The 21,938-nt window shown below is 40.8% G+C and overlaps 1 protein-coding gene across 1 annotated transcript in view; it reads left to right on the forward strand.

The window, feature by feature from the left end:
• Positions 1-3,641: 3,641 nt before the first annotated feature.
• PIP4P2 (phosphatidylinositol-4,5-bisphosphate 4-phosphatase 2) overlaps positions 3,642-21,938 on the forward strand; it is a 62,979-nt gene continuing 44,682 nt past the window's right edge. Inside the window, exon 1 of the mRNA XM_043484032.1 lies at positions 3,642-3,848. Within this exon, the coding sequence (XP_043339967.1) occupies positions 3,743-3,848 (106 nt within the window). The 5' untranslated portion in view covers positions 3,642-3,742. The remainder of the gene's footprint in view (positions 3,849-21,938) is intronic.

The raw sequence follows: 21,938 nt of genomic DNA on the forward strand, positions 1-21,938 counted from the left end.
ACAGTTCACAGCTTTAAAGAGGCCTCTGGGCCTCCAGTGTAAGACAGGAGGTAGGCTGAGAGGCTACTCAGCTGCAAACAGGAGCTATAACTTGTGGACAAGAAAGAACTCAGTGGCAGAGCAAAGAGGCAAGGACAGCAATAGATGAGGAGGCGCGGGGGCACCGGGAGCAGAATCACCCCTAATAAAGGAGCGTTCCCTGGCTCCAGTGGAAGGCGGCTAGTGACATATGCTCAACTGGATTTCAGAATTCTGTGGTTCAGCGTATGTTATGCTTTTTCCATTCTAAATGCAAGTCATCTCCCTCCCCTCCCCTGACGAAACGGGCGTGTTTATGGCTGTCATCCTCTTCAGTTTCACTATTAAATGTTGGAGACTGGAGCAGACGGAGACGAGGAAGGCACATCATTTGTCTTTTTTCAGTTCATGGTTCTCTGAATAAACGGGTGCTGCACCCAAGGAGCTGAATCTGCAGAATCATATTCAAAGAACTTTGTCTAAACCTGGACTTGATTTAGATGACAAGATGCACAAAGATGCTTATACCATACTGTTAGTACAGACATATCTGCTTATACCATGCTATTATTCCAAAAGTGAAAGTAAATAGTGATGGCAAAACATCATAATCATAAAATGTCTTCGATTGATTAGTATTTTGGGCTTCTCCTCAGTATTGTGGGCAGCTCAGTTGGTAAAGAATCCGCCTTCAGTGCAGGAGACCTGGGTTAGATCCCTGGGTTGGGAAGATCCCCTAGAGAAGGAAATGGCAACCCCCTCCAGTATTCTGGCCTGGAGGATCCCATGGACTGTAGCCTGCCAGGCTCCTCTGTCCACCGGGTTGCAAGAGTCATACACGACTTAGCAACTAAACCACCACCACTGAACATTTACTGAGTAACCATAAACTATAATATTATCTTTAAACTAGAATGAAGTGATAGTCATCTAAAAAAAGTTTTTTTATTTTTGGTAAAATTTGACATTGTGGCAAATATAATCTCAACATACCCATTAACTGTATCATCCTCAAATGAATTCTGAAATGAATAGAGAAATCACATAAAGAAATAAAGAATGAAAAAAATTGATACTGATCATTATACCTGGGCAATAGCAGAACTCTAGTTGTAAAGATAAAACTGAACAATAACATAGTCAAAGGGCAAAACTCTCATCTTCTGATATCAAAATGTCATGAAATACTCTTTTAACTTTTTTCCTGTTAATGATTCATTTTAGTAAGATTCTGGGACTGTGAAGGATTTGTTCATACACTCACTTGTTATTTATTTGGCAAGCATTTACTGAGCGCTTATTAATGTGCTGTGCCTTGTGTTAGATACTGGAGATTAATAGTGAATGAGATAGAGTTGGTTTCTGATCTCACAAAGGCAGCTGGGGGTAAAAGGTGAGTGGGTCATGAAAATGTAAACATGGTATTACAATAAAGTGTGACAGGTGACAGGATAAGACACTACAGTGGCCCTTTGTCCTTCTCTGTCCCTGGGGGATTGGTTCCAGACCATCCCATCCCACCCCTAAAGGATACCAAAATCTTTGGATGCGCAAGTCCCTTACATAAAATGGCACAGTATTACACAGTATTGCATGTGACCTGTGCACATCTTCCCATGTACTTTAAATCATCTCTAGATTGCTTGCAATATACCTAATATTGATACAATGTAAATAATATGTAAATGTTTGTAAATGCAATGTAGATGATATGCAAACAGTTGCCTAAACCTGACAAATTTACATTTTGCTTTTTGCAATTTTCTGAAATCTTTTTTTCAAAAAATTTTGAACTGTGGTTGAATCTCTGGATGTGGAAACCCATGTATATGGAGGACCGACTTTACAGAAATAGGATTTTGTTGATTCGTCTTAAAGTTTTCTTTATCTCCACAGCTTCTAGGCTGCAAATGTAAAAACAGTGCTGTTTCTTTTGTTAAGTGTTCACTTTTGCAGGGAGTGCTATATCTTGAGCCCTCATATTCCAGGTTTCGGAGACCTATAAATGCCCTTTGATTATATCCTATAGGAATCCTTATATGTTATTGTATTCTGATACTACTGACCCACGAAAGATGTTGCATGATAGAAAACATTATACTTTGATTTTCCCTTAGAATTTCCAGCTGACCCCTAAATGGATTTTTCAGAATAAAGAACATCTTTAGAGGGCATGTAATATAAGAGGTAGTTTCAAATGTCTACAGTTCGCTTTCCCCCTTGCTCCTTTAAAGCCACAGCCCATTTAAAGACTACCAGCCTCATTTTTCATTTGTTTTTGACTCTGCTGCCTCATGGGCATCTTGAAGACCAAGGCCATGCCCTACTCATCTTTGCAGACCGGTGATCACATGATAAATATGTGATGAATGACTCAGAACTGTTGCAGAAAAATTATTGGTTTGAGACAATGACTATTTTCCCATTGCATTTTTTTTTTAACCTGGGCATGGTCAAAACTTTGATTTTAAAACCATTCTAGTAAGCCACCAAAAAAAGAAAAGAAAAAGACAAAAGTCAAAATGAGAACTGTGACCTAGCTTGTTTTTTATGTTCTCTTGTACATGTGAAAGATTATCTTAAACCATTAGCTAAAGAAAACAGTTTTGTCTTGCATTATTCATAAACTTATTATCATATGTGTGTCAGAGACTACACAGTACAAAAACAAAACTAACATGACAATCCATTTTGTAAAATGAAACTTGTAAAAGCCAACACACTATGCATCGTCTCCATAAGGTACTGTTACTAGAGCACCAAACATATTTAAAAATTAACAAAGAAAAGCAGGGAGTGGCACTGATGCTCCAAAAATCTACTTCCTCTTGGACAGCAGAGGTTGAAAAATGATTTCCCGACAAAAGCAGCAGCCCTCGAGAAGGAATTCATAACCCTAAGCTTTCTTAGGGTTAAATAAGCTCTCTTCATATAACTGCAGCAAGTTTGACAGCAAAGAACTCCTCTTTCCACGCTGGAGGAGTTAAACGTGGATTTGTGTTGGCTGTAGTTTTCCTGTCATCAAGCCACAGGCCTTTTTATCCTCTTTCACGCTTCCTCTTTCCCCTTCTTTCTCCTTAGCTAAGAAAATGTCAAGTACAAAAAGGAAAGAGTTGTAACCCTTGCATCCCACTTAGCTCCTCTGTGCTTTTGGTGACCCTTCCGTCTCACTTAGCGCCTCTGTGTTTTTGGTAACACTTCCATTCCACTTAGCTGCTCTGTGATTTTGGTGACCCTTCCATCCCACTTAGCTCCTCTGTGCTTTCGGTGACCCTTCCATCCACCTAGCTCCTCTGTGCTTTTGGCACCCCTTCCATCCCACTTAGCTCCTCTGTGATTTTGGTGACCCTTGCATCCCACTTAACTCCTCTGTGATTTTGGTGACCCTTGCATCCCACTTAGCTCCTCTGAGGTTTTGGTACCCCTTCCATCCCACTTAGCTCCTCTGTGTTTTGGTGACCCTTGCATCCCTTAGCTCCTCTGCGCTTGCGATACCCCTTGCATCCCTTAGCTCCTCTGTGCTGGCGGGGACTTGGCCGCTTTCCCGCGGTCTTCCCCAGTGGGCCCTCCCCTCTCCCCACCCCGCCCTCCTCCGCCCCCCGTTCCCCGCCCCGCCCCGCCGCCTCCTACCGTGTGACACAGCCCGGTCCTCCGAGCGGCCGCGCCGCCGACACCGCCTCCCGGGGCCGCGGACTCGGCCTGCGCGGCCGCCTCTGCCGCAGTCATGGCTGCTGACGGCGTGGACGAGCGCTCGCCGCTGCTGTCCGCGTCCCACTCGGGGAGTGTCACTCCCACGGCGCCCCCGTACCTCCAGGACAGCAGCCCCCGAGGTAAGGCCGGCGTGGCCCTTTGCACTTCACAGGGGGGAAGCCTCGGACGTTCAATAGACCGTGATTTCGGAGGCGGAGGCTGGGAAAGACGGAGGCTGCCTGCCCGGAGCCCCCCGCCCCGAGGGCTTTCTCGGGGTGTAGTTTGGGGTGTGTGTGTGTCTGTGTGTGTTTCGCCCCTGCTTCCCCACTGGTAAGGGATGTATGTGTCTGCAGCCTGTCTTATCCTTGCTCTGTGGGTCTGCATTTCGCCCCTTCTGACCCACGTACGGGATGTGACATGAATTTCCCAGGCTGGGCTTTGCTGTTTCGCAGCAGCTCCTCAGCTGCATCTGGATGGTTTGGTGCAGATCTTCCGTAGTCATTCACAGTTCCTTTCGGGTGGCCGAGAAGCCGGAGTACTGCTCAACCTTGGCGTCTGTCCTTGAAAGGGCTTAGTTCGAAAAATATGCATCTCCCACCATACTCCGTTCAATCAGGGAGTTGCCTTACCAGAAGAAATGGACGTTACTGATGCATCTGAAACCTCTGCCCTTATTACTCCTGCTGGTAAGGAGTATGTGTTAGTTTGAGTGGTAAATGCAAAGGAATAGAAGGCAAGATGGAATATTTTTGATGGATATCTGAGACTGAAATGGACTGGATAACATTGCATATTTCTCTTTATTTCTCTTCTCAAGGTGCAGTCAAGAAATTTGATGGCAGTGGGATCTGAAGAAAATGATGGGAAATCTATTTAGCAAACTATAGTTATTCCAGTAACTATCCTTGTTCTAAGCCTATAGCAGAAATAAGGCAGACTCAGGAGTTAAAGATAACTGGAGAGCAGAGTCAGGGGTTATAGGAAATGGAGGGCTAGACTGAAAAAACACTTAGACTAGAGAAAAGATGGGTCAAATATGGCTCTTGCAAATGTAGGTTGATGTATCTCTTTTTTGGATAAATGTGAGTGGTTTAAGGAGGCACACATTAATGCTTTTGAAAATGTGACTGGATCATGTTTCTTGTAACACAACTTTTTCTAAGTTCAAGTCTGAAATTGGAGCAGCTGTGGAGCAGGTTGAACTTGTCGAGCATTTAAAATTTCTGTTGAGCACTTTATGACTTTAAAAACAGCAACTAGATCTTAATCCACACCTAACAAGAGGCAGGACAAAGGAAAAAGATGTTTAGTCATCAATAATTCAGTGTGATTGATGAGTTGAGAAATAAGGTGCAAAATGGTACAGATACTCACATATTGAAAACCCACAAGTCATGTTTGTTGGCCAGCATTAAAGTTGTGTTAGAGGACCACTTGGGGGAATTTCCCTTAACAGGCAAATTTGATGTTAATATATTTACTATTATCTAAATTTTATAGCCTCCAATAGGTTTAAATACTCATTAATGACTGTTTCAACTTATCAAGTCACCTTTTTAAGACAAAATATTTGACAATTTATTGAGAGACAGAGTTTAGATTTAAGAAACTGTTTTATAACAGATTTTCATGCCCTCTATCTGGTATCTTTTTTTTTTCAATTTTTAGTCAAATAATAGCTAAATTATCCCACAAAAATGGTCATACTCATGGATCTGCTTGTAGACTTCTTTAGCATTTGCCATGCAGTTGTTTAATCTGATAAGACTTCTGAAATCACACAATAAGGTACAAATTCCAGCTCTGTCACTAAGAAAATGAAGTTTTATTCCAGAAAACTTTTAACAAACAAAGAAATTCAATGTGTTATAAAACAAAATTCAACTGAGTAAATTTTGAAAGTCTTATTGGCTTCGTTTGTTGATTCATGAATCAGGCAGCATCCCATCTAGCATATAGAAAGGAGCTATAAGTACAAAGCTTAAAGGCCAATATAGGCAGAAGGCAGTGGGACGAGGAAACTATACTAGCAAAAAGTGGATTGATTGTGACAAGGTCATTTTTCTTTAGAGGCTGGCAGGTCTCTATCAGGCGGGTTGTCTCACTGGCGCTGATCAGGAGATTCCTGATTGATTAGGTTAACATTCCATTTCTGGGGGAAGCATGAAAGGTGAAAGGTGAATGTGAAGTTGCTCAGTCGTGTCCGACTCTTTTTGGCCCCATAGACTGTAACCTACCAGGCTCCTCTGATCATGGGATTTTCCAGGCAAGAGTGGGTTGCCATTTCCTTCTCCAGGGGGTCTTCCTGGCCCAGAGATTGAACCCAGGTCTGCATAAGTGATTCCAATTTGGGCTTGTTGTCTTGTTCTTAACAATGGACTTAGCCAAAAGCTCTTTCCACCTATTGTAGAATTTTTTTCTTAACTGGTCATTGAGACTGGTTAGATAATTAGAGACACTAATTTCATATGGTGTAATACCCAGAAAGCATAAATGATAAGTAAAAGGCTTTTTTTTTTTTTTTTTGCATTTTTGGCAAAATATTTTTTCTTAATAAATAACAAATAAGAATATTGATAAATATTTTGAGTAATACATAGAATCTGATTCTAGAAGACCAGTGTGAGTCACTCATTCAGTAATTCATTGGTCAGGACAATGTGCCAGAGATTGCTCTAGGTAAACAGAACTAACCAAATTCATGCCTTCATGGAATCCACATTGTCATGTGGAGAAAGAATAAGTAAAGACATGATTGAATCATTTCAGATTGCAAGAAACAGTCTTTCCCTAGACCAGATATTTTCAGTAGTTGACAAGAATTAGAGTTGAGAGGCTTGGGATTCAAAAGCCCAGAAATAAAATGTACTTTTTGATAAAGAACTTTGGCTTATGATAATTACCATCTGTAATTACCCAGACTTAAAAAAAAATTTTTGTAGAAGTGGTTAATAGCCATAACTAGTGAATATTATGGCTATTAACCACTTGTACAAAAAAAAAATTTTAAGTCTGGGTAATTATAGGTGGGCTAATAGCCATAACTAGTGAATATTTGGGCTTCTCTGGTGGCTCAGATGATAAAGGATCTGCTTGCAATGCAGGAGACCTGAGTTCGATTCCTAGAGGAAGGCATGGCAACCCACTGCAGTATTCTTGCCTGGAGAATCCCATGGACAGAGGAGCCTGGTGGGCTGCAGCCCGTGGGGTCACGGAGAGTCGGACACGACTGAGTGACTAAGCACCGTGAATATTTCCTTCAGTTCAGCCTTTCACTATTCGTGTAACTTTCTAAGAACAGGAATGTGAGATCCCACCACAAGATGAAATATTTCATTTCAAATGGAAACTTGATAGTGTTTACTTATAGACAAGTTATAGCTCAGATGGTAAAGAATCTGCCTGCAATGCAGGAGACCCAGGTTCGATCCTTGGGTCAGGAAGATCCTCTGGAGAAGGGAGTGGCTACCCACTACAGTGTTATTGCCAGGAGAATTCCCTGGACAGAGGAGCTGGCAGGCTGCAGTCCGTGGGGTCACAAAAAGTCAGACATGACTGAGCGACTGACAGTTTCACTTCTTTATTGATAACATAGAGGGAGGCAGTTCACATTCGTGTCTCGTTTTATTTGTGTATCAAATCCCCCTGCGTTTCTAAGTGGAATGCTTCTAGTGGTCTTTGCTATCAGTATTGGCTTCCTGTGTAGAGGAGGAAATCACCTCTCCATTTGGTATACTTTTCTGCTTTTTTTAAATCATAGAAATTAAAATTGAAGCGTTTTAGCCTCATTTGAAAGGAGATTAGAAAAATACCACAAAACTTACTCTGTTTAGCTATATTTACTAGCTTTCATCTGCTAATTTTGTAGGTAGGATGTGGCAAATGAATATGACATCTAAATTCATGAGATGGCATCTGTGAAAAAATGGTTTATATTTGGGTTGTCTAATTATTTATGCATGGAATATGGGAATGTGATTATCTACTTCACTATAATTCTGTAGGGAAAAGGGTACTTTGTTATACAGAGATATTTCGTTTGTTTAGTTTATTTCTGTTTATTATTTATTCAGAAAGTAAATACTGGAATACTAGCCAGGCTCTGTGGTAAGAAAGGTAAAACAGACATGGCTCTTCTTCCAGGTTAGTGGGGGATACTGAGTCAAAAATTACGTAGTCATTCAGACAAATACAGAGTGCGGTGGGGAAGAGGACCGTGCTAAAAATATATCCCGTGCCCTGAGAGTATAGAAGATATCATGAAAAGATTTAGCCTGGTTAGGAAAGTCAGGAAAGGCTTTCCTCAGACTTAATTTAGGTATGAAAGCGGCACAGTAGTTAATTTGGCAAACTGGGGATCAAAAGAACACTCTAAGTGAAAAAAAAAAAAAAAAGGCATGTGCAAAAGCCTTTAGCAGGATAGAGGGTGGTGAGTAACAGGACCTGAGGGAAGGCCAGTGTGGTGAGAGTGGAAACTGCAAGAGGAGAGGTGCTGCAGGATGGGAGTGGACAGGCTGGTGTGGCTCATGTTCTCCAGAGACTTCCCTTCCTCTCCTAAGAACTATGCTTTTTGATATTCAACTCCTTGGGCAGTTCTTCTCCTTGAATCTGGACTGATACTATGATTGCTTTTAGCCAACAGAATATTGTAATAGAGACCTGGGTGACTTTGGAGACTAGGCCACGAGAGGTCTTCCGGCTTCTGCTTTGTTGTTGTTGTCTCCGACTATCTGCAACCCCATGGACTGCAGCTCGCCAGGCCTCCCTGTCCTTCATCATCTCCTGGAGTTTGCTCAGACTGATGTCCATTGAATCGGTGATGCCATCCAACCATCTCATCCTCTGTCATCCCCTTCTTCTCCCGCCTTCAATCTTTCGCAGCATCAGAGTCTTTTCAAGTGAGTCAGTTCTTTGCATCAGGTGAACAAAGTATTGGAGTTTCAGCTTCAACATCAGTCCTTCCGAGGAACACCCAGGACTGATCTCCTTTAGGATGGACTGGTTGGATCTCTTTGCTGTCCAAGGGACTCTCAAGAGTCTTCTCCAACACCACAGTTCAAAAGCATCAATTCTTTGCTGTTCAGCCTTCTTTAGGGTCCAATTCTCACATCCGTACGTGACTACAAGAAAAACCACGGTTTTGACTAGATGGACTTTGGTAGGCAAAGTGATGTCCCTGCTACACCGTCTAGGTTTCTTATAGCTTTTCTTCCAAGGAGCAAGTGCGTTTTAATTTCATGCCTGCATTCATTGTCCACAGTGATTATGAAGCCTAAGAAAGTAAAGTCTGTCACTGTTTCCATTTTTTCCCTATCCATTAGCCATGAACTTATGGGACTGGATGTCATGATCTCAGTTTTCTGAATGTTGAGTTTTAAGCCCAGCTTTTCACTCTACTCTTTCACTTTCATCAAGAGACTCGTTAGTTCCTCTTCACTTTGTGCCATAAGGGTGGTGTCATATGCATATCTGAGGTTATTGATATTTCTTCCAACAATCTTGATTCTAGCTTGAGTTCCTCAAGTCCAGCATTTCGCATGATGTTCTCTGCATATCAGTTAAGTAAGCAGGGTGACGTACTGCTTTCCCAGTTTTGAATCAGTCTGTTGTTCCATGTCCAGTTCTAACTATTGCTTCCTTGAGTTGCATACTCAAGGTTTCAAGGTTTCTCAGAAGGCAGGTGAGATGGTCTGGTATTCCCATCTCTTTAAGAATTTTCCAGTTTGTTGTGATCCACACAATAAAAGACTTTAGCGTAGTCAATGAAGCAGAAGTAGATGTGTTTCTGGAACTCTCTTACTTTTTCTGTGACCCATGGATGTTGGCAATTTGATCTCTGGTTCCTCTGCCTTTTCTAAATCCAGCTTGTACATCTGGAAGTTCTCAGTTCATATATAGTTGACGTCAGGCTTGAAGGATTTTGAGCATTACCTTGTTAGCATGTGAATTGACTGCAATTGCGTGGTAGTTTGAACATTTTCTGGCATTCCCCTTCTTTGGGATTAGAATGAAATCTGACCCTTTTCAGTCCTGTGGCCACTGCTGAGTTTTCCAAGTTTGCTGGCACATTGAGTGCAGCACTTTAACAGCATCGTCTTTTAGGATTTGAAATAGCTCCACTAACTTTGTTCAGAGTAATGCTTTTGAAGGCCCTCTTGACTTCACATTCCAGGATGTCTGTGGCTCTAGGTGAGAGACCACACCATCATGATTATCTGGGTCATTAAAACCTTTTTTGTATAGTTATTCTGAGTATTCTTGCCACCTCTTCTTAAACTTTTCTGCTTCTGTTAGGTCCATGCTATTTCTGTCCTTTATTGTGCCCATCTTTGCATGAAATATTCCTTTGATATCTCTAATTTTCTTTAAGAGATCTCTAGTCTTTCCCATTCTGTTGTTTTCCTCTGTGTCTTTGCACTGTCCACTTAGGAAGACTTTATCTCTCCTTGCTATTCTTTGGAACTCTGCATTCGGATGGGTATATATTTTCTTTTCTCCTTTGAGCTTTTGCTTCTCTACTTTCTCAGCTATATATAAGGGCTTCTCAGACAACCATTTTGCCTTTTTGCATTTCTTTTTCTTGGGGATGATTTTTATCACCACCTCCTATACAATGTTACAAACCTCTGTCCATAGTTCTTCTGACACACTCTCTATCAGATCTGATCCCTTGAACCTATTTGTCACATTCACTGTATAATTATAAGGAATTTGACTTAGTTCATGACTTAATTGCCTAGTGGTTTTCCCTACTTTCTTCAATTTAAGTCTGAATTTGGCAATAAGGAGTTCGTGATCTGAGCTACAGTCAGCTCCTGGTTTTGTTTTTGCTGACTCTATAGAGATTCTCATCTTCAGCTGCAATGAATATAATGTCAGATTTTGATATTGACCATCTGATGATGTCCATGTGTAGAGTCTTCTCTTGTGTCGTTGGAAGAGGGTGTTTGCTGTGATGAGTGTTTCTCGGCAAAACTCTGTTAGCTTTTGCCGTGCTTCATTTTGTACGCCAAGGCCAAACTTGCCTGTTACTCCAGGTATCTCTTGACTTCCTGCTTTTTCATTCTAGTCCCCAGTGTTTCAAAGGACATCTTTTTTTCCTGTTAGTTCTAAAATGTGTTGTAGGTCTTCACAGAACTGTTCAGCTTCAGCTTCATCTTCATTAGTGATTCAGGCATAGACTTGGATTGCTGTGATGTTGAGTTTTTTTACCTTGGATATGAACTGAAATCATTCTGTCATTTTTGAGTTTGGACCCAAGTACTGCATTTAGAGTCTTTTGTTGACTATGAGGGATACTCCATTTCTTTTAAGGGATTCTTGCCCATGGTCATCATCTGAATTAAATTCACCCATTCCGGTTCATTTTAGTTCACTGGTTTAAAAAATGTCAGTGTTCACTGTTGCCATCTCCTGTTTGACCACTTCCAATTTACCTTGATTCATGGATCTAACATTACAGTTCCTATGCAATGTTGTTCGTAGCATCGGAGTTTACTTTCAGTACCAGACACATCCACAGCTTGGCATTGTTTCTGCTTTGGCCCAGACTCTTCATTCCTTCTGGAGGTATTTCTTTGCTCTTCTCCTGTAGCATTTGTTGTTCTGTCACTCAGTTGTGTCCGACTCTTTGCAACTCCACGGACAGCAGCACGCCAGTCTTCCCTGTCCTTCACCCTCTCCTGGAGCTTGCTCAGACTCATTTCCATTGAGTCAGTGATGCCACCCAACCAACTCATCCTCTGTCATCCCCTGCTCTTCCTGCCTTCAATCTTCCCCAGCATCAAGGTCTTTTCAAATGAGTCTGTTCTTTGCATCAGGTAGCCGAAGTATTGGAGCTTCAACTTCAGCATCGATCCTTCCAGTATTAAGGGTTGATTTCCTTTAGAATTGACTCGTTTGGTATCCTTGCAGTCCAAGGGACTCTCAAGAGTCTCCTCCAACACCACAGTTCAAAAGCAACAATTCTGTGCTCAGCCTCCTTTATGGTCCAACTTTCATGTCCATACATGACTACTGGAAAAATCATAGCTTCGACTATATGGACATTTGCCCTTAAAGTAATGTCTTTGCTTTTTAATACACTGTCTAGGTTTGTCATAGCTTTTCTTCCAAGGAGCAAGTATCTTTTAATTTCATGGCTGCAGTCACCGACCACAGTGATTTTGGAGCCCAAGAAAAGAAAGTCTGTCACTGTTTCCATTTTGTCCCCATGTATTTGCCATGAAATGATGGGACTGGATGCCAGGATGGTAACTTGGACTCAGGCAGTGGTAGAGGTGGAGAGATAAGAAGGCATTAGGAATTACTGAAGAGGGGCTGATGATAGATTAAATGTGGGAATGAGAAGGAAGTGTCAGGATAGTTCCTAGAATTCTGGCTTGTGCAACTTGGTATGATTGCTTACACTGAGACATAGAGAACACCAGAAGAGGACCAAGTTTTGAAGAACACAAATCATGAGCTTAGTTTTAGACATGATATGTTTAAGGTACTTTCCAATATCCAAAAAGTGATGTCAGATAGGCAATTGGATCTAGGGGTTTAGGGCTAATCATGAGGCCTGGGCTGAAAATATAAAATTGTGTTACATGTTGGTGATAGCCAAATACATGGATCTTCATTTAGAGTTGCCTAGATCCCCGCCAGTGTGCCACGGATTGTGATGAGATAGAACATACATGTGTGAAGATGTTAACTATCCTCTATCCCTGGAGTAGCAGAAGCCTTTAGGCTCGTGGCCTCCAGCTCTGAGTATCTATACAAAGATTATCATTTTCTCTGTGTACAAAATGTTAAAAAGTTGGAAGCTTTATATGAGCCCACTTAGAGGGAAAGAACAGCATGGGATGAGGAGAGAGCCCCAGACAAAGCTTTGGGAAACTCCCACATTCAATGGCCAGTTACGTTAAGATGAACCTGCAAAAAGGCTGGTAAGTTTCTTCCAGTGATGTAGGGTGAAAACCAGGAGACGGTACTACTACAGAATCAAGGGGAAGAAAACATTTCAGGAAGGGAGTGATCAAACATGTAAAAAGCTACAAGAAAGAACAGACAGATATAATCTAAAAAATGTCATTTGAATTTAGTGTCATGGAAGTTATCAGTGACCTTGTGGAGAATTGTTTAGATATGTTTATAGGCAAATCCTTTTCAGTTCTTTTAAGAACTGAAGAACTGTTCATTTCCATCTAATGTAATGTGCTAATGTACATTTGTCTTAATCGTAAAATTACCTCAAATCAACTTCAATGAAGAGGTTAATACTCCTTTATTGTGAAAACAAACTTAGATTACCTATGAAATACTTTAGAAGGCATTGACATTTCCTTTTCACCTTGTTGTACTTTAAAAAGTGTGTAAATTCACAGTTGCTTGAGGAAATGCTTTCAGTGACTAGAAAATAAATTGACTCCTGTTTGGAGAGGTAAGTTATTTAATATGAGCCTTTGTACATCTTACTTAGAAATTGTACAATAAGCAAGGTATGTTTTCAGTGATTCTCTTATGTCCTCTCCCTAAAGAAATCTAAGTGAAAATGGTTCCTCACTTTAAAGTCTTTACAGTGGGGCAAAGCTTATTTCACTTAGAGCTACGTCCTACACTAGGCTAGAGTTTCACTAGATGCTATAGAGTGAGTATCTTGATTCAGGCTATTATAACAGAATACCATAGACTGGATGGCTTAAACAGCAAACATTTATTTCTCACAGTTCTAGAGTCTGGAAAGTCCAGGATGGAGGATCCAACAGATTCAGTGTCTAGTGAGAGCTCTCTTCTGGGTTGCAGACCCCCGACCTCTGCTTGTAGCCTCATGTGGCAGAAAGAAGGCAAGAGAGCTCCCTTGAGTTCTTTTCAGAACACCAGTCTCAGTCATGAGATCTCCACTCTCATGACCTAATTATCTCCCAAAGTTCCCACCTCCTAATACCATCATATTGGAGGGCGGTAATCCAACATATGAATGTTGAGGGGGTCATGACATTCAGTCCATTGCACTGAGCTAGCATTCTTTAATCTCTTGGGGCAGTCTTAAATTTTTGAACCTCCTTGCATCCTTGCAGAGTTTAAGGTTGGCTGTGGATCGGCAGGAACAGATAATGTCGACCCAGAAATCTACACTTATCTCCTGTAAGATTAAATTCAATTCTCATTTTATTTGCCAAGGTTTCTGAAAACCCACCAGAAACCAGTTGTCACAATGAGGGGAAATAGATGCAGCATATTTGAAAGCAGCTCCTGAAGCTCCCAGTAAGGGTGTGTACCTGCTGTGGTACTGGGAAGGTAGGAAAGCTTGATTTTGTGCTGTGCTGAAGCTCATCCTCCATTTAAGGAGATTTTTCCAAATAATTCTTTTTTTGTTTGTTTTTTACTGAAATATAGTTGATTTACAATGTTGTTTCAGGTGTATAGCCAAGTGATTCAGTTTCATATTTATATCATTTTAAGATTCTTTTCCATTATAATTTATTAACAAGATATCGAATATAGTTCCCTGTGCTCCGCTTGTACAAAACTGTTCCTGAATCAAAATCTGCTTCACTGAGACCATATCCTTATGAAGGGAAAATAGAGCCCAAACATTCCTGAAGTATATCTTCTTCCAGTTTTCCAATATTCTGGCAAGCCTATTTCCTATTATAATCCTTTTCTGTTATAATCCTATTCAGCAGGCTCCATGAATAAAGCTCCATGATTCTATTTTATAATGCCCGCGTACCCTCCTGGCTCTACCAAACATCTTGAAAACATTAATCAAGGAATATTTCATTCAACCATTTCAAATATTTGAGCACCTGTTACACTGATGCAGATGACAAGGAGTTTACATTTCAGTGAAAGATACCTTTGGCAAGCTTTACAATTCCAGAAACTGAAGAGAATGAAGCAGGTCACGAGGATAGTTAACTGGCCGTGTGGGGAGTATTTCAGGCAGTGTGTTCAGAAAAGATATCTAGGAGATAACAACTGCTCAGACACCTGAAAAAGAAGTTGAAATCAGTTGTTGGAAGATTAAGGGAGGAGTATGTCAGGCAGCTGGAACAACAGGCTGAAAACATGCTGTTTTAAAACAAAGAGGACAGTTGTTCAGAGTGTAGTGACTTGGGGGAAGTATGGTAGAAAGTGTTACAGGTCTAGACTAGGATAGACCAGAAGAGCTTTGTTGATGAAAAAATGCACAAAGTGAAAGTTATGAGTTAAGGGCTAAATGGGGAACATAGCCTGGGAGACAGCCCCTCAGATAGCCCTGGGAAACTGCTCCAGAGAGGTAAGGGAGCGGTCAGCATATATGTGATTTTAGTGAAAGGGGTATGCGTGCAATGAAGCACTCATTTTGGCAGAATGTTGCCACTAGTCATGAGGAGCAGAAGTCTCTCCACTAATGAATTTAGTGTTTTTCTAGATATGAGAAGATGCAAAGGGCCTTCCCCAGTGTCTCAGTGGTAGAGGATCTGCCTTGCAATGCAGGAGATACAAGTTCAGTCCCTGGGCCGGGAAGATCCCACACGCTGGGAAGATCCCACGTGTCTTGGAGCAGCTCCTGCTCTAGAGCCTGGGCCCCCCAGCTGCTGAAGCCTGCGCCCCCAGAGTCCATGTTCCGCAACCAGAGGCGCCGCCATGGCAAGAAGCCCCTGCACCGCGGCTAGAGGGCAGCGCCCATTTGCCGCAACTAGAGTGACAAAGACTCAGCACGGTCAGAAAAGAAAAATAAATAATCCATAAAGTTATCTGTTTAAAAAAAAGAAGATGCAAGAAATTGGGCTTGTAAAATCTTCTCCTGGAAATACCTACCTCTCTAAAGGCCTGTTCTGCCAGTTTTTACCCCCGGACAGAGAATGCCTCATCCCTGATCGCCTCCCTGAACTCCTTTCAGGGCGTGCTGAAGGTCAGCAGCTACAGGGGCTAGGACTTCATCCTTGTAGAGGCAGATGGCGGGTAACGGGTTTCATGGCAGCTTTGTCGGCCACCATCAGAGATGGGACTGTGTGCTCAGGGTAACGGGAGCCATGAAAATTTTGAAGCAAACGAGAGACGTGAAATGCGAAATGCTTTACCTTTAAGTAGATCATCCTGGTTGATGTTTAGAGAATGAATTATGGGCGGGGGGGGCAAATGAGAAGAGGCTAATAAGACATGAAACTAATCAGGAGGCTGTTGGAGTGGAATAGGCAAGAGGTAATGTGCTCTGAACCAAGGTAGAGGTGATGGAAGCAGTAGAATATGGTTCGATTCAAGACATATTTTAAGTAAAGAGCAGCAGGACTTGCTTAAGGATTGAATCAGTGGAAAGAAAGGAATCACAAATTTCCAAAACTGACCTAAATAGCTAGGTAAAATATGTACTTCTTTTCTAAAATGGGAAAACTGGAAGAGTTTGGTGTGTGGAGGGGGACGAGAAGAAAGAAGGTCAGTGGAAATAAATATTTTGTTTCAGACAAGTTGAATGTGAAATACCTTCAAGTCATCACTCAATTGGAAATGTCCAGTATGCAGTTGGATATACAAGTCTGGAATCTAGGGAGAGATCAGGCCTGAGGAATACATTTCATATAACAGTTACCTATTAGATGTATAGTAAGACTTTGCTGTAGTGGGAGATGATACTTTCAGCTTCTCATTTATTCCCAAGGATTCTTCAGACCCTTCAGAAATGTCAGACTTTTAGGTTACAGCATTCTGTCAAAATCTTGCAAGATTTGCCAGATGGATACAGATGTTAGATAGATATATACAGATGTTAGAGAGGAGACTCATAGCAGGATGTATGTTCACAACTATATTTCAGAGCAGTAAGCAACTGTCTGGGAAGTAATCAGTGGAAACCCTAAGCCTTCCACTTTGGAGGAAAGCAGACAACCCTGAATACAGCTTTATGCTCAGCTGTTACGAGTTTCCTTTTTATAAGGATGAAGAGGTATTGTACAACCTAAGAATGACAACTCTTTAATCAATTTTAAAAGGGAATGCATTCTGCCTGCTACTCTGTTCTTTTGAGAGAATTTCTACTTTATTTTTCTGAGGTTGGGTGGAGAGTGCATCAAAGTTTGTGTTGTTTTGGCACTTCCCTAGATTTTTTTCCTTTCCTGTTATAAAGTGATTTTCTTTTTCTCTGAAAGAATACAAATAAATATGTGAAAAAGAAATGAAAAATGTGTCTCCTCTCCCTGGTCTTCAGGTAAGTTCCTCAAGCATTGTGTAACTAAATCCCTGGATAGCCTGAGATGATCTGCCAACGGCTGTGGTTTGGCCTAAAGGGACTGTTCTGAATTCTTCCAGCCAGTTAATAGTTGTGACCTCAGAGTAGTTACTTTAGAACTCTAGGCCTCCGTTTCCCACTTGAGAAGGAATAAATATAGTGTGTTCCCTTTTGCTTTTATATCTCATGACATAATTGTTCTTGGTAAGGAATCTAGATATACCTAAAATAAAAATATCTGTAACTTTAAAATATTGTCATTGTTCAGTTGCTCGGTCATGTCCTACTCTTTGCGACCCCATGGACTGCAGCACGCCAGGCCTCCCTGTCCATCACCAACTCCCAGACCTTGCTCAAACTCACATCCATTGAGTCAGTGATGCCATCCAACCATCTCATCCTCTGTCCTCCCCTTCTCCTCCTGCCTTCAATCTTTCCCAGCATCAGGGTCTTTTCAAATGAGTCAGTTCTTCGCATCAGGTGGCCAAAGTACTGGAGTTTCAGCTTCAGCATCAGTCCTTCCAGTGAATATTCAGGATTGATTTCCTTTAGGATTGACTGGTTTGATCTCCTTGCAGTCCAAGGGACTGATTATTACCTTTGTTTTTACCTCACTCTTTTACTTCCAATGCCCTTTTTTAACTTAAATTACTATTTCTTCCAATATACTTTTGAAAATTGCAAAGACAGTATATTGAACATTAAGGAGTGTTACATAGCTCTTTTAAGCATCAAAAGCCCAACTAGTATGTGATATTTTTTCTGTGCCACATGACCAGTTAGAGTATTCGATTCAAAGCATGTATTTCTAAAGGTAGTGGAAAAATATCTTTCCTTCCCATGCTTTGTCAAGTTGATATATTTAAGCTTTGCACATCCATAATATGGATTTAAAACCAGTATACAGAAAGCTTCTAATAGTTCAGCATCTGAACAGGTGAAGTTTTAAAATGTCAGAGATTAAAGTGCTAAGATTCACTATCCAGAGGAAAAACAATAGTTAGAAATGATAGTGAACAGATTTAAAATAAGAGACTTTCACAGACACCTGAGTTGTTATTAATCCTAGAGCATAAGAATGTCCCAAATAAACACTGATTTCTACTGAGCTGTGTAGGTTCTACCAGCTAATAACAAAATTATTTTTAAAATTTATAAGAAAACTATTTTCCAGATTTTCAGAATTCGGGGCTCCTGTTCTGGTTCTCTATATAGATGGAATGCTTTGTGCAATGCCTTGCACAACAAAAGTAGTATTTATATTTACTGACAATCTCTAATGAGAACATAGGTGGTTATTAAATCTACCAGACACGCCTGAAAATAAGATAAGCTTCATGGAAGACATACATCTTTTAAGACCTAGTCTAAGAAGTCACTTCTGCCACGCTTAATCGGTCAAAACAGTTATAAGCCACCTGCATATAAGGTGTGGAGGAGGCAATGGCACCCCACTCCAGTACTCTTGCCTGGAAAATTCCATGGACGGAGGAGCCTGGTGGGCTGCAGTCCATGGGGTCGTGAAGAGTCGGACACAACTGAAGCGACTTAGCAGCAGCAGCAGCAGCATGTAAGGTGAAGAAATGTAGACTTCAATTCTAACGGGAAGACTGTCAAAGAATTTTGCAGCCATATTTAAAACCACCACAATAATCTGTGATATATACACAAACTGAAACGCTATGCAGCTGGAAAAGAAATGAGGAAGTTCTACATACCTTTATGGAAAGATTGCCAGGATATAAAATAAAATGAAAAACGTCAGATGAAGAACGACGAAGACTTTTTTTTGTACAAAAGATGGAGAAATGAGAATATGTGCATGTGTATATTACTGTTACTTCTACTAGGCTTAAAAATCACTGAAAGGACTTTAAAAAAACGATTTTCATGGAAATCTTTTAAATGGGCCATAATGAATTAGCACAGAAATTGGGGAAACAATTCTAAGCTACATTTTTTGCATGAATATTGATTTTTGAGTCATGAAAATATGTTCCTTATAAAAATTTAATGTATTAGAAAGCACTTTGGCCACATTATGTTATTGATTCCTGTAGATTTTATCCTTGACTGGGACCCTGAGTACTTTAACATATGCTATTTTTTAGACCCTATCCCTACATCTCTGTACAGGTCCCTGGAGCAGAACCTTGCATTTCTTTGTGTTTGATTTGGCCCATTACTCCAACTGTCAAGACTTTAATAGGAAGTATCCTGTTTTCATATGGGAAATGATGCAGACGCACATGTATCACTAAGTGTACGTTTTTCCTAAGACCATACTCACTACTTCATACCACTAGCATTTATTAGCCACTTCTAATCTACTCTAGACAAAGATTGACTTTTTGCTTCCTGTGGGTAGGTTAGTAGGAAAGGGATTTTGGAAACTGAAACATTCAAATTCTATCCATTCATCAAAAGTCCTTTCTTTCCATGTAATCCTTTCTAATCTCTGACTGGACAACATTTATTTCCAAACCAATATCTCTCAACATTTCTACTATATATTTTAAAACTTAATTTGTGTACATGACTTTATCAAGGAAGACAAGGAGGGAGACAGGATTCTTGTATCTTTCATCTCCAAGTTATACATAGTCCTTTGCACTGGATCATATAATTCTAGGCATTGAACAAGTTATCAGTTGTATGAATGAATGAATGAGAAAACAACAAAGGATACATGATGGTGATTTTGAAGTTACTTAGGGAGTGAAGGTTTTATAAGGAGCTGGAAGAACGTGAGAACAAAAGCTGGATAGGAGCTCCACTATTGTACTTCCAGCTGACTACAATGAGGAACTCCACCCCCCTGCCCCTTAATGGATTAACTTCTGGATTGTTTCTTAGTGGTTTCTCATTTTTTATATTTTAATAGAAAGGGAAAAGTGGAAGCAGTAACATTTTATTTTCTTGGGCTCCAGAATCACTTCGGACGGTAACTGCAGCCATGAAATTAAAAGTTACTTGCTCCTTGGAAGGAAATTTACGACAAACCTAGACAATATATTAGAAAGCAAAGACATCACTTTGCTGATAATGGTCTGTATAGTCAAAGCTGTGGTTTTTCCAGTAGTCATGTACGGATGTGAGAGTTGGAACACAAAAGAAGGCTGAGCACCAGAGAATTGATGCTTTCGAACTGTGGTGCTAGAGAAGATTCTTGAGAGTCCCTAGGACAGCAAAGAGATCAGACCAGGTAATGCTAAAGGAAATCAGCCCTGAATATTCATTGGAAGGACTGATACTGAAGCTGAAGCTTTAGTTCTTCGGCTGCCTGATGCAAAGAGCTGACACATTGGAAAAGATCTTGATTCTGGGAAAGATTGAGGGCAGGAGGATAAGAGCGTGACAGGATGAGATGGTTGGATGGCATCACCAACTTAATGGACATGGGTTTGAGCAAATTCCAGGAGATAGTGAAGGACAGGGAAGCCTGGTGTGCTGCGGTCCACAGGGTCACAAAAAGTTGGACAACACTTAGTGACTAAACGACAGCAACAGCTTTTGTCTATAATCTATTAATCCTTAGGTCATTTTTTTTTTAATGTGAAGTATTTCAAAATAGAAAACTATTGAGTGTAACATAATCCTTCATGCATCGTATCATCTAATTTTATCAGAGCTTAACATTATGCTATACTGTGTCATGTATTTAAGCAAATAACACATCACAAATCCAGTTGAGCTTGTTCCCTTCCACATACACTGAGTTGATCTTCCCATATTTTCTCATCTAAAATGCTTTAAAGCAAATTTGGGGTTCAGTTATATTTAAATGTATTTTAAAGCTGTGATTCATGAATACTTGTAACCTGCAAGTTATCATTTAGCGTGTATACCTAGTTATATGCAAAGGAGTGGCTTGCTTTCTCTCAGAAAATGAGCACAATCTGTGACAGTGAAAATGAGCTGTCTAGGAAGAGTGGCAGAGTAGGAATTTGTTTTCTCCTCATGCTATAGGAGAAACATCTGAATTTCTAGGCAAGTATTTTTTTGCCTTGGAAACTATTTTTCTGTACTAAAAAAGAGTATCTATTTTTCTTGAAACACATACTTTCTTGGAAGCAATATTGTAAACAACAAGTTAAGAACGGAGCCATGCATACAAACAATATGATTTCACATATATAGGGTCAGAAAAAATTCGCTTTTTCAATAAAAATAAGCATAGTAGTTGATGAAATGAGAGAAGAATATGTAATTTATTAACCGTAAATACTGGAAGGAAGTACTAGTGCCACTGATGAAATGCACTAGAATGAGGTAAAAATATTGCTTAATGAGAAATAGACGGAGCAGAAGCTTTTGTCATCCAGGAATTGGTCATTGGCAGATCATTGGGCATTTCTTGCCAGTATCTCCAGTTATGTAGCAGGATACAATCCAAAGGCCTAAGAACACTCAGGGAGGGAAGACAGCAGATCAACTGCCCATAGTGGGACTCAGCACTCATCATCACCGGCTGTGTAAGAATGCCTAGTTTGTTGTTGCCATGGGGTCTATGCCATGTGCGTGCATGTGTGTGTGTGTGTGTGTGTGTGTATTAAGTCACTTCAGTCGTGTCTGACTCTTTGCAACCCTATGGATTGTAGCCCACCAGGCTCCTCTGTCCATGGAATTCTCCAGACAAGAATACTGAAGTAGGTTGCCATGCCCTCCTCCAGGGGATCTTCCCGACCCAGGCATTGAACCTGTGTCCCCTGCGACTCCTGCATTGCAGGCAGATTCTTTACCGCTGAGCTACCAGGGAAGTCCGGGGTCTACCATGGACCCACATGAACACCTACCTACAAACAGTACTGAGGCACTAGGATGTAGATTGATGACATTAATGCCAAGCTGATGTCACAACCAAACTTAATAAGGTATAGCTGTTTTTCTAGGGCTTTTGTTTGAAGAAGGGAGTTAATGGTTACATACATAGAAAAGTTGCAATACTTGAATGCTAGATTGTGCTAGAGTGACTTTGTCACCACTCTTCCTTCCTCTGTTCCTCACTCCTGACATACTGTTCCTTCGTTGA

Source organism: Cervus canadensis, chromosome 12 (genome assembly GCF_019320065.1).
Source record: "Cervus canadensis isolate Bull #8, Minnesota chromosome 12, ASM1932006v1, whole genome shotgun sequence".
In the NCBI taxonomy this organism is placed as follows: Eukaryota; Metazoa; Chordata; class Mammalia; order Artiodactyla; family Cervidae; genus Cervus; species Cervus canadensis.